General features: G+C 36.2%; 1 protein-coding gene and 1 long non-coding RNA gene across 2 annotated transcripts in view; one reads left to right on the top strand and one right to left on the bottom strand.

The window, feature by feature from the left end:
• The window catches only part of FMN2 (formin 2), a 152869-nt gene that overhangs the window by 78670 nt on the left and 59732 nt on the right, over positions 1 to 14467 (bottom strand). Inside the window, exon 7 of the mRNA XM_066546802.1 lies at positions 11049 to 11136. Within this exon, the coding sequence (XP_066402899.1) occupies positions 11049 to 11136 (88 nt within the window). The remainder of the gene's footprint in view (positions 1 to 11048; positions 11137 to 14467) is intronic.
• On the top strand, positions 1788 to 13241 carry LOC136554668 (uncharacterized). The gene is made up of 2 exons (XR_010783361.1): positions 1788 to 1867; positions 12572 to 13241. It is a non-coding gene; the product is annotated as an uncharacterized lncRNA (long non-coding RNA).

Genomic DNA, 14467 nt, shown 5'->3' with positions numbered 1-14467 from the left:
TAGAATGCTCTTTCTAAAACCCTAGACTTGAGCTGCATGTCTGCCCTTTGCTAGGTCTCTCTGAAATTCTCTACCATTCTTCTGTAACATCAGCAAGCTTAAATAATTTTATACATACTACATGGAATGTTGTTACTGTTTGATGATTTACAACAGAAAGTACTGCAAGTTCTTTTAGCCATGAAGATACCTATTATCATTCAGAAACAAGTTTTCGCTGTTTATGGTTTCAGCAAGCCAGATGTGTGTGATATCACTAACCACACAAGCAGAATTAGGAAGCACTGTGTGGAAACATACAGGGTTTCAACCATCATGTAAAGCAGGTCCTCCTTTGCCTATAATTCCTGCACAAGCAACAGCTTCAGTCACAACCCAAAATGCAAATTTTCTTATTCAATAACTATGAAAACAAAACACTTGAGAGGTTTCCTCTCAAATCTAAATTTCTTTTTCCTTCTGTCAAATGGCGGTAGTATCTCGCTGAAAAAAATTTACATACTCTCAATTTATTCTCCAAATAAAATTAAAATTTTATTTTTGGCACTGCAGAGAGCATATTATTGTCGCCTAGTATTCTACATGTCTGCCCTCTCTCATGTCTGGATAAACACACCAGGGATTTCATTGTATTAAGCCACGTTAAGCCTTTCACCAAATATTCCGAAGTTAGAGTACTAAGGAGCTACAGATGCTAAGAAAGTGATGTAATGATCTTGTGATCTTGTGACACCACATTGTAAGTGTGGTGGGATTATGAAAATAATGCAAAAAGATTTTTGGCTAGGTACATGACAGATGACACAGCTTTACTAATTCAAATCACAATACTGTGATAGCTGAGTGCAGACGGATGCCTGTGTTTGGTTTAAGTTCCATCTTTTTTCACACTCCAAAGTATTTCTCAAAAGCTGGTATTAATTCAAGGAAATAAAGGCTGGGATAACAACAAAAACCAAATGCCCATTTATGTAGAAAACCAAAATATATACATTAAAAGAAAAAAAACCCTTTAAGTTATTTGGAACCACATATGTATGCTTATTACAGTATAATGACAAGCTTTGGCCTACTGACTTTAAGATTATGGGATGCAGTCGCTAGTGTTTCAGCTCAGTAACACTGAAATGTGTTTTGTGTCTAGGAAGCAAAAGCAATTGCGACTTCACTAAGAACAGAAAACACATTACACTGAAACAGAACTGCACACCCATTGCTCGGGGAGTTTCATGTGAAACAGCAGAACAACAGAAATTAACCTGATCTTTCACTGCCGGTGAATAACAACAAAGCAAGAGAAAGACGAGAAAGCAGTAAGTAGGAGAAATCCAGGTCTCTCATAAAATGACAGGTACAGGAACACCAACATACTGACTGCAGCATGGGGAGCAGTGGGCACTCAGACTAAGCAAAAAACCATGATTTCCCCGGCACTCTTCCTTACCCGCCTCTATCATGGATGAGACAGGGACACAGCAAACAAGCCACTCTACTATTATCGAATCATCCTCTCTCTTCCTTGCACTCGGAACTACTGTTTAGAGGAGCTATTCCCTGCGTGAGGACCGTGCCGAGAGGCAGTGGAGCCGCAGGCTCTAGCGCCCGGGCGCCTCCCGGGCGCTGTGGCGGCGGCTCCGCTCTGCCGGGCCGGGCCGGGCCGGGCCGGCTCTCCCGGGAAGGGCGGCCGAGCTCCCGGCGGCGGCAGAAGCAGCGTGGGCCGCTGTTGCCACCTGCTGCCGGAGCGGGGACCGGGCCCGGGAGGGCAGGCGGCGAAAGGCCCGCGGTGGGCGAGGGGCCGCGACCGCCCCGCCCGGGGAGGAGCGCGGAGCGGGCAGGAGCGAGGGAGGCGAGGAGAGCGGCGGCTCAGGTAAGCCGAGCTCAACGGGGAAAGGCCAAGCTGTGTGAATGGTGTGCGAGTCATCTGACATCTGCAAAGGGAAGATTTGTATTTACTGGTGGGGGTAATGGCTGTTCCGAGCGGTACAGAAGGACGATAATCAGCGTGACACTGACAATGTAAGGCTGTACATGGTGCCATAAAGGTTTACACTGCGGAAGAGAGGCAGCGAATACTGAAGGGAGCATGAGCCGGGTAAGATAAAGCAATTGGGTGTAAAAGATGCACCGCGCTCCCTATGGAGAAAGTTCTCGCCTGAGCAGAAAAAACACAGTCAGTGCCCTCTTACAGATCACTCAACAAGCAGCTTAATAATGACTCCTAAATGGTATTTTACCATTTATGTGTAAACCAGTATGCTACATAGCAAACATACTAGTGTAAGGTTTAATCTGTTAGCCATATTTCTTGAGTCATCATTCGGATCTAAATTTTACAGCATTAGAGTTATTACTCAAAGCAGCTAGGCAGATTTACCAAAGGAAAAGTAACGCTTGATCAACTTCTGAATAAAGTACAAAGCAATTGGAGACACCAAACCAGCCTTTAACAAAATTTCTCCATAGGATAAGGGAATAAGATTTTTAGGAGTAACACCATAAATTTAGATTTTACAACCAGAAATGAGCTTAAAATGAGAGGGTAGTTGAAAGGCTAAAGAAAGGTTGAAGGTCAGAAGAAGGCTTAAAGACACTTCATTAGAGCCACAGAGAAAAAAAGTCAACTGATAAATTGAAATGCACCCTTTTCCCTCCCTTTTCTTTTCACAACCTCGATATTCCTACTCCTCAAAATCACATACATGATTAAGTATAAGAGCATGGGGGACACCTGTAAATAAAAGATACTCTTCAAAAGTGGAAATCAGCCAAGGAAAACAAAAAGCAAAGTCTTGGAAGTTCAATGTAAATTGGACAAGAACAAAAAGGTCTGAACCCAACTTGCCAAATGCATAAAGCTAGTAATAAAACTGCTTTCAAACACATCACATGTATGAAGCCTGACAGGAAACAGCTGGGCATGCAGATAATCTGGCTGTAAAAAGAGCACAAAAGAAAGAGAATCAGAAAAGGTTAAACAAACTATTTGTGTAAGGATTCGCAACCACAGCAAAGGTCCAAGGGGTTCTCAGACAAGTTCTATACTTCTCAAGTGATATGTTTTGGGCACTGTCTCAAATTGAACAAGCTTCAGAACATACAAATAAAAATTTTAAGAGGATTCCTCAGATGATACTGGAAACTACAAACCAGTCAGTCTGATTTTTATGCCTGGAAAATGCCTATGTGTTATACAGAAGAACAGTTTTTTTAAAGAACGTACAGCTAAACCAATGTAATGAGAAAGCAAGGTAACACAATTTGTAGTAGGCACTCACGAGCAACAAATTAAGTAGAACTGCTTAAATGGAGTGTCCATAAAGGCCCAGGTAAGAATGATCAGGTTAATATTGAATTTGCAAAAGGCTCCTCACTATCCTTTCCTAAGGTTTCAGAAAAAATTATGCTGTTGTGGTATAAGGGGAAACATCTACTTGGATTAAAAGCACTCACACCAACAGACCAAAAAAAAAAAAAAACCAATAAAAAAACCAAAACCTGCTCAAAAAAAAAAAAAAAAGATTAGATTTCAAAGTAGAAATTTGCATCAAAGAAACCTTACTAGGACTTCTACAGGTTTCTGTGCTGTTTAATGAACATGAGGCGTCAATGTTCTCAGATAGTAACACCACTTAGGCTGACCACAAATACTTATAAAAGGATCTCTCAAATATTCAGTGTCAGTACATGCAAAAGTAGATGGGGAAAAAAAGAACCCAGACTGTAAAAGTCCTGTGAGGCATGCAGAATTAGCAACTGCTGGCCCAAAAAGACCCTCAGATTTTTTGCATAGTTCCCTGAAAACATAAGCTCACAAATTAGCTGCAGTGAAGGGCAAACAAATTATCGGCAACAATACAGAAAAAATAGAGCCTGAAAGAAGATGATGTGACCTCTTGTCACAGGCATATGGTGCACAAAGATCTTGAAAGCAGCATGCACAGCCAGCCAGTCACCTCCTTGGCAAAGGGAAGAAAGAATCATGGAGTGTAGAGTGGTGACAAGAAAAAATCAAAAGAACAGATAACATGCATGAAAGCTGTTCCAAATAAACTTTTCAGTTTGAAGCCAACTACTGCAATAAGATAAGAGACCTATGAAAATTACATAATGAGCAGTCAGTGCCACTCACCTTAGCTTTTTATTTTATGATTATCTACAGAGGAGATCAGGTACAAAGCTTGATACATCTCCACTTGGCCAAATATATAGTTTTAATTGATTTTTTAAAAAAAGACACAAAAATACAGTTATAGGTACACTGAATGTTAAAAAAAAGTTTTACCTACTTTTCTTGCGATGATACTAAAGCCCCACTTAAACTACCTTGAATTTAAATTGTTAGTAGCTATATACATATTAATGGCAATTATTTTTGAATGAAAATTTTTTGTATGTATAAATGCATCCAAATCTAACAGACATGAAAAATCACAAACAGACTCTTGTGGAAAACATCCTTTTCTTTTGAACCTTTCCATGTAATGAAAAAATATGTAACTGTATTATTGGAAGTTCTTAATTAGTAGGGATTTCTTAATTTTAATAATGCTAGAACCTCTATGTAGTTCAGCAATGTATAAGAGTATGACCAGTGGAAAATACTTCTGCTATAAAAGTGACACAACGTGCTCTTTTTCTCCCTCCTGCCACTCAATTTTTACATGATACTAATGCTAACAGGACACATTTTGTTGCTTTTATGCTAAGAATTTTGTAATCATCCCTCTTCTGAGTACACAGATCACAAACAAGAAATAACAGTACAGAGTTTTTTTGTTTCTTTTGCGAGAAAAGAATGTTCCTGAAACTTTTCTCTAACTTTCAAAGTTAGATCAGACTTGCAAGAAAAAAACTCATGGTTTCAACTGAAACAACAGACAGACAATGCAGTTACATTTTCTTACAAAACTTCTCTATTAAATTACATTCATATGTTCTTAACAACAACAAAAATCTTTAATTATCCAAACTGTCCAATGTGGCAGTAATTAGTCTTTGCTGATTCAAATATTGTGAAGAAAATTCAATTTTATTTTCCTCATTTAAAACTCTAAACTTATGTTCTTTAAAATGAATTTTGTACTATAGAAAAAAATATTATAATTCTACAAATTTGTTTTTAAGTGTAAATGTCATATGACATTAAAGATTCAGTTCCTTTCTTGATGATACTAATATTTCTCTCCTTCATTATCTTGATTTACAGTACAAATATTAAAAGAAAATTCTAATTGAAGTTGTATTTTTCCCCATAACAGCTGTTGCTATTGCTTTATTGACCTCTGGTCGCTATAAACTAAGTCTCAGAAAATCTTAGAAGATAGAAAGAGGACTAGAGACATGCTTTAAATACTCAGGGCTGGTTTTCATGACCTTTATGCACAGCTCAATGTCACATCCATTGGAAACTCCACTGGAAACTCCACCTGTCCCCAAGGACTTTTGTTGTCCTTCCTCCCCAACAGGAGGGGAGGACAAGGAGTCCAAAATCACTGCTCAATTGTCTGTGTCTGACAGGAGGGGCCAGACAAGGGGTCCAAAATCACTGCTCAATACAGAGCACTAGGGGCATAACAACAGCATCAAAGCAATAGAAACATCTGCAGCAATACATATGTGTGGCACTCTAATTTAACTCTAGCCTGTATTCTATAAAAGTCATTTTGTATATTCCTTTATTTTTCTTCCCAATAATTCCCCAATAGGAGCTTGTAAAGTAATTATAAGTGAATAAAATGTGTAAGCATACAATCTAACAGCAGGCATAATGTCATGAATATGGTAGCATAAAGTCAAGAAAAAGCAGAGAAATAAGACTCAGAATTATGGTGTGAAGTTTTGAGGAAGTGCTAGTACACTAGATAAAAAACTGCTGAATCAAACCAATCTTTACTTGGGTCTGTCCCTGAAGAATCTAAATAGGTGTTGGAAAGGCTATCAGAGGGGAAGATTAAACCATAATATTTTAAGGTGTTGGGTGTTTGCACGCACAATACTTGATTAGGAAAAAAGATAAACATTTAAAGAATTTCAGTTCTCTACTAATAATCCTGAAGTGACAGGTAAAGTTTCAGACTTTGTAATTAACCTGCACTGATTGCAAGAACTTTATTTATCATTAATTTAATAAAGAAATACAGACTTGCCACCTAACAGAAAAAAAGGTCTGGATATCTTCCTACAGCCAACATTTTCCCCCATAACTTAAATGGACAGAAATAACAAATTTGGGCAGCAGGTTACTTATACTAGTAAACAGTGGCCAGATAACTTGATCCAATCATGTATTGTTTTGCCCTCATAACTTGTTTAATCAGAAAGATATGTTTTAGGCAGGTACTGAAATATTTGTGAAGAATGGGCACTATAAGTTTCAAATGATTGTACTTATGCACACACGTTGTTAAGATAAATAATACTCAGATCACCTCTGGACTCTCTATGAAATAAACTAATCCTGAGTCTTATTTTCCAGATGTTCAGTCATTCTTTTCTGATTGCTTTCCATTTTGAGCATCTCTTGGACCTAGACTACTTGATAGTTCAATACATTAATAATCCTGCTCAGAACATTGAAATAATGCAGTGTAAGAGACGTTTTATCATCCTTCTCTAGTGAAATCATTTAGTTAAACCTCTGACAAAGTCTCTCCTTGCTCATCATCTCTACATGTCAGCATGAGTGGTCAAGTAAGCAAACAAACCCAAGATTTTCTCTTTTCTTTTGTCACTAATAGTCAAATATGAAGAATAAACATTTCTTTTTCTTGCTAACATTTAAAGTATGTTCACTTCCTGCACATCTGTCTTGAATTCAAGGCAGAAGATATGTTTGTTGTTCAAAGTTGTACTGCTGTTAGCAGAACAAACTCTGCTGCAGATATAACTTCTAGTAAAATAAGCTCAAATTCAGATTACAGGGTTGGTTTTTACCAGCTGTTAGGTGAATCTTCCTGCCCTTTCTCTAATTATTTTTCCAAGTTCATTCTTTTTGGACGCCTGTAATAGACAGTGTCTTGGCCTTCCCTTTCTTTTCCCCCCTGCAGATAGCAGAGTGGGACAGGTAGTTCCATCAAATTCTGCAGACTACCAGTGTCTCAGAGAGAGGGAAAAAATGACTTATTAAATGAAGAAAATGAAAAGTCATCCAAAAACTCAGAGGCATAAATCCCCAAATTACTTCCAAAAGAGCCAGGGCAACCACAAGGTGCTATGCAAAGTTTTACAGAAAAATAGTTAAGAGTATTGTAGCAACACAGTCCCTGGAGTGACAAACCTTGTTGAGAGAAACTTAATCAATTGGAAAAGATAACAGACAACTTCAAAACACAAAGAACTGCATATGCCATTTTTGAGAAACTTTTACTTTCAACATTTTCGAGGCATGCTTAGAACTAAGACAATTTTCATGTGCCAAGGAATAATTTCCATACATGTAATAAATAGTAGATTAAAATCTCACTGTGTAATAAATTTAATATTTAGGTGCATAAAATACCCAGTTTACCTTTTTTCCTGGCTGACATCTTCAGTTTAACTTTTTCCTTCTATTTTTATACACACAGAGAACTTTTTGCTGTTCTTACTGCACTTATTATCAGTTGTAAACACAAAGGAAGATACACTGTTTCTTTATAAATAAGGGGATTGAGGAAGGCACTGACAAATTTATTATCTGCACCATGGCTGCAATGTCAAACAGTTGCTATATTTCAAATGCTGACAGACAGCTTGAACAAAGATACCTTATTTACAAGACACAGTCCTGAAATGCAGACTCAGGCTTAACAATTATATTTTAATGCATAAGGTGTGCATCATAGGTTACTCTATACAGTTACACCAGAATCTTGTCCCCTAATCTGAGCACACTTTGCATCTCTGAAATGTTAAGAAATGCCCCCTGCCAAAAACGTTAATGTTAAACCCCAAGTCTTTTCTCTAGGAAGAAAATCTGAACTATAAAGGAAAAAGAGGTAAGAAGTGCTTGTTTGGCATTTCTCAAGTTTTGGCCATATCATGCAGCCAAATACAGCAATATTTCCACTGGGAACATAATACTGGATAAAGGATATTTGTGGTGGAGTGAAAACACAAAAGCAAGCAAAATGCCTGGATAAAGTGTTTTGCATAGTTGATAGATGATTGCAAAAAACCCAGGCATCAGTAAGACCTTGCGTGAAATCAGAGAAACCACGAGTATTCGTTTTTATACTAATAGCAGAGAAAGGGCGCTGCAACTAAAGGGACCAACATTTCTTACAGTTCTAGCCTTACCTGCATAAAATAGATGCGAGTTCTGTTAGGAATTAGAATATACTAAAAAAATCCCCACAACAACAAAAATTAATCTAGCAAACTTTGAAGCACTACTAGAAAGACATACTAGAGTACAGAACAAATGTGCTCTGATTATTACAACTAATCCTTCCACACTGTAAAAATATTTTAAAAGCAGACAGGCTCTGGGCATTTGTCTTACTAAACCTATTTCCAAAGCTGGAAGCAGACAAATGCAATTCTGCAAGCAGACACTTAACAACCATGCAATAAAATAAAACTATTTAAGATGTATTACAGTATACTGAGATCTTCTGTTAAATGCCACATCTGATCAGATATGCAGACAATATTATTTCAGACAATATTTCATCTGTATTTTGTATCTTAAAAAGCAAGTGAAATCACACCAAAAACACCAACCAAAGAACAAAAATTTAAAAAGACATGAAATACTACATTTGACCAGGTCTCAAGCTATTTTAAGGTCTTCATCTAAACAAAATCGGATTTAGAACTTGAAATCCTGAATTTATTAGGTGGATTAGTACCCAGCATAATTGTTTTCCCTTCTGTTCATGTAGAACTTCAAAATTTTTCTAAAGCACCAGAAAAATACAACACAGTAAATATCATACAAAACAAGAAATGTAATATCACTCAGCACTGCAAGTTTCTCTCTCCTCCTGGGTGCCTTTCTGAGGCCAGTAAAAAAAACCAAAAAACAAAAAACTTTTCTGTGATTTGCGTGAACACTGCATCCTAAAAATATGCTTTATGTTTGATATAGGGAATATTTACAAGAAGATATAAGTTACCTGGTATCACAAATTTTAAGGAGGGGGGTGGGGGGAAAGTTTAATTTGAGTGCATTCCTTATTTATGGAAAACAATTGCTTGTAGTGTACTGAGATATGTGTAAATTTTTATGTCAGTGTACATCAAACATGGAAAAATCTCAAGACCACTGCTAAAAGGCCTACCCCTGGGCTAGGGCACAAAAAACCCTGATCACATTTTTTACTGTATTCATTGTCATACAACTTAAATAATAAAGTTACAAATACATCAACTATTTTTGTTAGTGCGGGCACTTGATCATTATTTGAACTTTTGTTAGTATATTGTTGTTAGTATGTTCAAATTGCAGCAGAAAATCCTAAATGTTTTAGCACTCAAAAATATGTAAACCCCTTATTTTTAATAAAGAATTAACAACGTTGCATACATAAAGGTAAAGCTAAATACTTGGGGTTTTGATTCTATAATTTCTGCATGGGCTCTATGGTTAGATCACTCAGAGACCTCTGCATGGAGTGACTGATGCCAAAAATACTTCTGGGCAATATCTCTATTTTCCTTGTCCCCACCATGCAAGTATTTCCTGCTCCTCATCACATTTTCTCCATGCCTATTTTATGTTCTTAAAGAAAAGAAAATAAAAAAAGAGACTTTTAGCACCAATAATTTTCACAAATTCCCCCACCAGAAAAGTTTTCTTGTGTTTGTTTAATCACTTCTGCACATCAAGGGAATAGAAGAACTATTAAATTCCCTTTTGCAAGGACTTTTGGTTTTAGAAAACGGCTATTGAAAGAGGAATATCCAAAATCTGCACACAGCTCTTAGATGATCACGTGTGCTTAATATTGTAATAGGATAAAGGTTAAGAATAATATTGTTTGACCCCTTCAACTACTGACATTCATGCCATGTTATTGTTAGTGTTGCATGTTAAGCAAGCAAATTTTCAATGAACTTGTGTTGGCTTTACCACAGACACAGATGTTAGGCGGACTCCTTTTTTCATAAGGTTCTCATTATTAACTGAAACCAAGTTGAATATTTGACTGAAGGAAAGGACCATATCATTGTTTTCAGATTTTGCTCTATGACTTAACTGAACTACATCTGCCAGCTTTGGAAATACCAAGTACTTCTTGGCGCCAGCACTGGCGCCTTGCTCTATGACTACCATCTTAAGTGCTTCAGCTTGAGGAAGTCTAGTAACCATCAAAACAGTTTAATAAAACCTTAAAACTGTGATTACGAGTTACTCACTAGCTGACAGAATGATCTCAAATTTGTTCTATTTCTGAATAATTTCGCAAAATAAGCAAATCCTAGTAAACTGAATGCATGGCTGTAAATATGTAGCCTAGAAAGTTCACAAGATGTTTTTGTGATTTATGAAGTCTGTGTTATACTTGAAACCACATTTATTTAATAGATAGGCTGGCACTTCACAGGATAATTCAATCTGCTTCAAATCTATCCAAAGCCTTTGGGAAACATAAGGGATGCTCTGAATATAAATGCAATTCCACTTTTCACCTTTTTGCACTACTGTCTCTTAGCATAAATGTGAAAAGTATTACGCTCCCCTAGAAGATCTTGCTTTGTAAAAAATGCTGTTGCAGATGAAAGAACACCACAGTTTGTGCTAACCCAAATATAGAAACTATTTTATAAAACAAACAAATTAAACACTATAATTCACTTTTCTGGATATGTCCCAAGGTTATCTGAATTAAAATAAACAACACATCATTTCTTCCTCAGAAAAACCAAAAATCAAAATGTCTATAATATATACCACTTACATAGCTGGTGCTGAAAGGGGAATATAAATGCAGAACAAGCTATTTTCAGAAAAAATAGTGTAAAAAAGGCCTCAATTTATTTTATATATCAAAAGATATAAATATTTAGCATTTCCAGATAATTAATTATGTGATCTGAGAATAATCAATAGTTGTTTCACTTACCATGCTGAATGTCCTTCATGTCTAAATGAAGGCTAGACATTAATATTCCAACAGCTTGAGATCTTTTGTTACTTAACAACTTGACAACCTGCCAAAAGAAATACAAGTATTATTATATTATGCAGGATAATATACAAGATATTTTGCATTACTAACAACATATTCAAGAAATAGTTCTTTGTAGTCTATATACATATCCAAAAATGAGAAAATTTATTATTCTTAAAGTTTTCTTCTGCTGTATAAACCCATTACAAGTGTACGTAGCTTTATAACCTAGCTGAATTTAATCCTAAAAGGTTCCCCTAGTCTTCCTTCTTCATTAGAATGCACACTCTACTTCACACTGATGTTACTAAGTATATGAAAAACACTGTCAAATAAAAAAATTCCAACTGTGTCTATCTTGGAATTGCTTTGGTTTCCAAAACCACACAATGATTTCCATCTTTGATGTAAGTTAAAACTGTGAGAATTTGTATTTTATTTGAATGTTTGACGTAGTAGGCGCCAATATGAATTTTATTTTAAAGTCAAAATAACCACGTACACATTGGGGTTTTCTTTGATCCATTTAAGGATTTTAAAAGGTCACAAAGCTTTTTTGTTTACAAAATAGAAAAAAAACAAAATCAAGCCATCAAAATGTCTTGCTTTAGGGGGTTAAAATCAGTGATTAAAATAGACTTTCATACGTGTTCGTTTTACAATCATAAGAGCACCATGTAATTCACAGACTATCTTACAAAGAGCTCTAAGGTTTTTGAATTCAACTTGATGTAAATTTTATATCATTGTTAGGAGAAACAAGTAATGCCAGAAGAGGACTCTTATCTGTAAAATGACATGATTCTAGATGAAATAATTTTCAATGCCAGGATTCAACCATTGCATAGAAGAAAGATGTTAATATTCACTCTACATAGGTTGCTGAGTTTTACACTGTACTAATCACACTGATGAAAACCCTTGTGAGTCACTTGGAGGAAAAAAGAAAATACAGATAACTAAAACTGTTAGTTCATGTCAGGAAGCATATACTTATTTTTTCAAGTTATAGCGCTACTGTTGTAGTGCCTGGAGGCTGTATCATTTACAGCCACACTGGCAAAATTATTTAAAAATTATTTAAAAATTATTTAGCAGAAAAGAGATTAGAAAAAGTAGAATTAGGTTAGCCAGAGTAAAGAATATAATGATCCAATTCACATCTTAAAAGCTCAAAAAAGTACTCAGAAGATGTTTGCCATATGATTCACTGATTCATTGCCAACTTTGATTCACTTACATTTTCAGATACAGGTCTGTACAGTGATGTTTGAACAGCAGAAGAGAAGGAAAAACTTGACCCTGAACTCTGCCATTGGAACTACTTAGGAAAGGAAACTTGAGAAACTCACTGAACTTACAGTATAGGTTTTCTGAGGATGTGGTTGGCTGGCCAACTGTTTAATTTGATTTTTTCCCTTCTTAAATCTTCATAACCATTGATTATGAAGATATTTTATTCCCTTTTCTCACAGATGCCAAACTAGCTGCAGTGGAGTGAAAATACAGCTGTAGAAGCCCTGAAGATAAGGGACTAATGTCTGTGTCTCAAACATGAACAGCCAGATCACTGTGCTGCCAACCAAGGATCCTTGGTAATAACATGCTGTGAGAAGTAACAGGATGTGGCTGGAGAAGGGGGCCTTGCAGGGGCAGGGCAGCAGTTTTCTGGGACAGAAATCCTTGTTCTGGCTCCTGGAGATAAGCACAGTTGGACATACAGGAATGAGGTCAGGAAAAAGGATTGCTGACCAAAAGCCAACCCAGCAGAAGAGGATCAAGACACCAGAGACCTCCCAAAGCCCTCCAATCTATTTCCAGAAATGTCTAGAGGAATGAACTGTGCATGACAACTGATTTGCATAGAAAGCAAGAAACTTATCTATAAATAAGTACCCCCATGAAGCTCCAGGACTTCATTGACTATTCATGGCTCCAGGACTCTGGACATCCCATTAGCTGGATCAGCACTGGAACAAGGACTGGTGATCTTTGTCCCTCCCTCCCTCCAGTTTCTCTCACTCACTCTACCTCTTTATTCAGAACCCACCACTGTGTGCTTATGCTGGGAAATGAGGGAATAATATATCAATTTCCATGACAAGTGTATAATTTGCTAATAAAAGTCTGTAAGCTTTTACCAACCTTCTGGCTTTTGTCATTCCTTGTTGACCATGAGCATCTGCACACCTGTGTGTTCCCTTCCCTTTTGGGGTGGGATGTCTCAACAGCAAAAAATACTGCTCTTTAACCGAAAAATTTAACATTTGAAAACAAGTATATCATAACTGATGTTCACAAGGTTAAAGATCTAAATTCAAGGCATGGCTACTCACATCACCTACATAGGAATTAGCAAGAAATTCCTATGTAACTTTTAAATCTATTTAATATACTATTTGGAATTTAAAACTAGGATACGATAGGTTTTTTTGGATTTCAAAAATAAAATTAATGTCATTCAGAAAGATAAAATTAGGATAACCTGCAATAGTCTTCTAATAGGGAATCATCACTCTAAATATTTTTTTTAATGGAACAAACATTTCATTCAAGCCTGGAACTGTGATAAATCTGGGTCAATAAGAGATTTTCTTCTTGTAAAGAGAAACTGTTATAGATTTGTTTCTTTTCAGCTACAAAAAGATTACAAAATAAAGTAGACCTTGGGTATAGATCAAATCTTTCCAACAATTAAGTTGCAATCTGTAATAACAACCAAACAAGTATTTTCAATTCTATCAAAAAAAAAAAAAAAGAAAAAGAAGTGTATACAAAATTTTAAAAAGAACAGAATCTCTTCAAATGATGTTGCTACCAAACCATACTTGCTGGAAAGGCAGAACAACAAAAGAAACAATACAGTATGTTACGCAAAAAAAGTTCAAAAACTTCACCCTAAATTTGTGTATTCCAAATAAATTGAAGAAACTGAATTTGGTAAAGAAGACATTGGGGGAACTGTTGATTTCAGCTCCTATTGTTATCGCTCAAGTCCAAAACATCTTGTATTGATAGCATAACTAACTTGCTGGTGCCAGCATATGGTGGGAATCCCTTTGCTGCCTTTATTTTGAACTAGAAAACTATCCCAAAGCTGACAAATAAAGTGGATTAAAAATCAAATGCAAAGTAGTCACAAAAGTGCTATCAGAAAACAACAGTAGTCACATAAAGTGGCAAGAGCTTATCAGAAGTAAGCTTGTATGTTTACTATCCCTCAGATTCTGCAAAAATGGAGTAGAAATGGAACTGATGTAGGATACTATGTTATCGAGGAGTAAAACAAAATAAAAGAAGAAAATTGAGAGTAAAATAGCTTTGTGAAGTGGTCTTCCACAAAAAAAATATTACAACTGCATTCAGGTGTG

The sequence above is a fragment of the Molothrus aeneus genome, chromosome 3 (assembly GCF_037042795.1).
Source record: "Molothrus aeneus isolate 106 chromosome 3, BPBGC_Maene_1.0, whole genome shotgun sequence".
NCBI lineage: Eukaryota > Metazoa > Chordata > Aves > Passeriformes > Icteridae > Molothrus > Molothrus aeneus.
The sequence above is the reverse complement of the archived record's forward strand: the minus strand, read 5'-3'. Positions and strand labels throughout refer to the sequence as shown.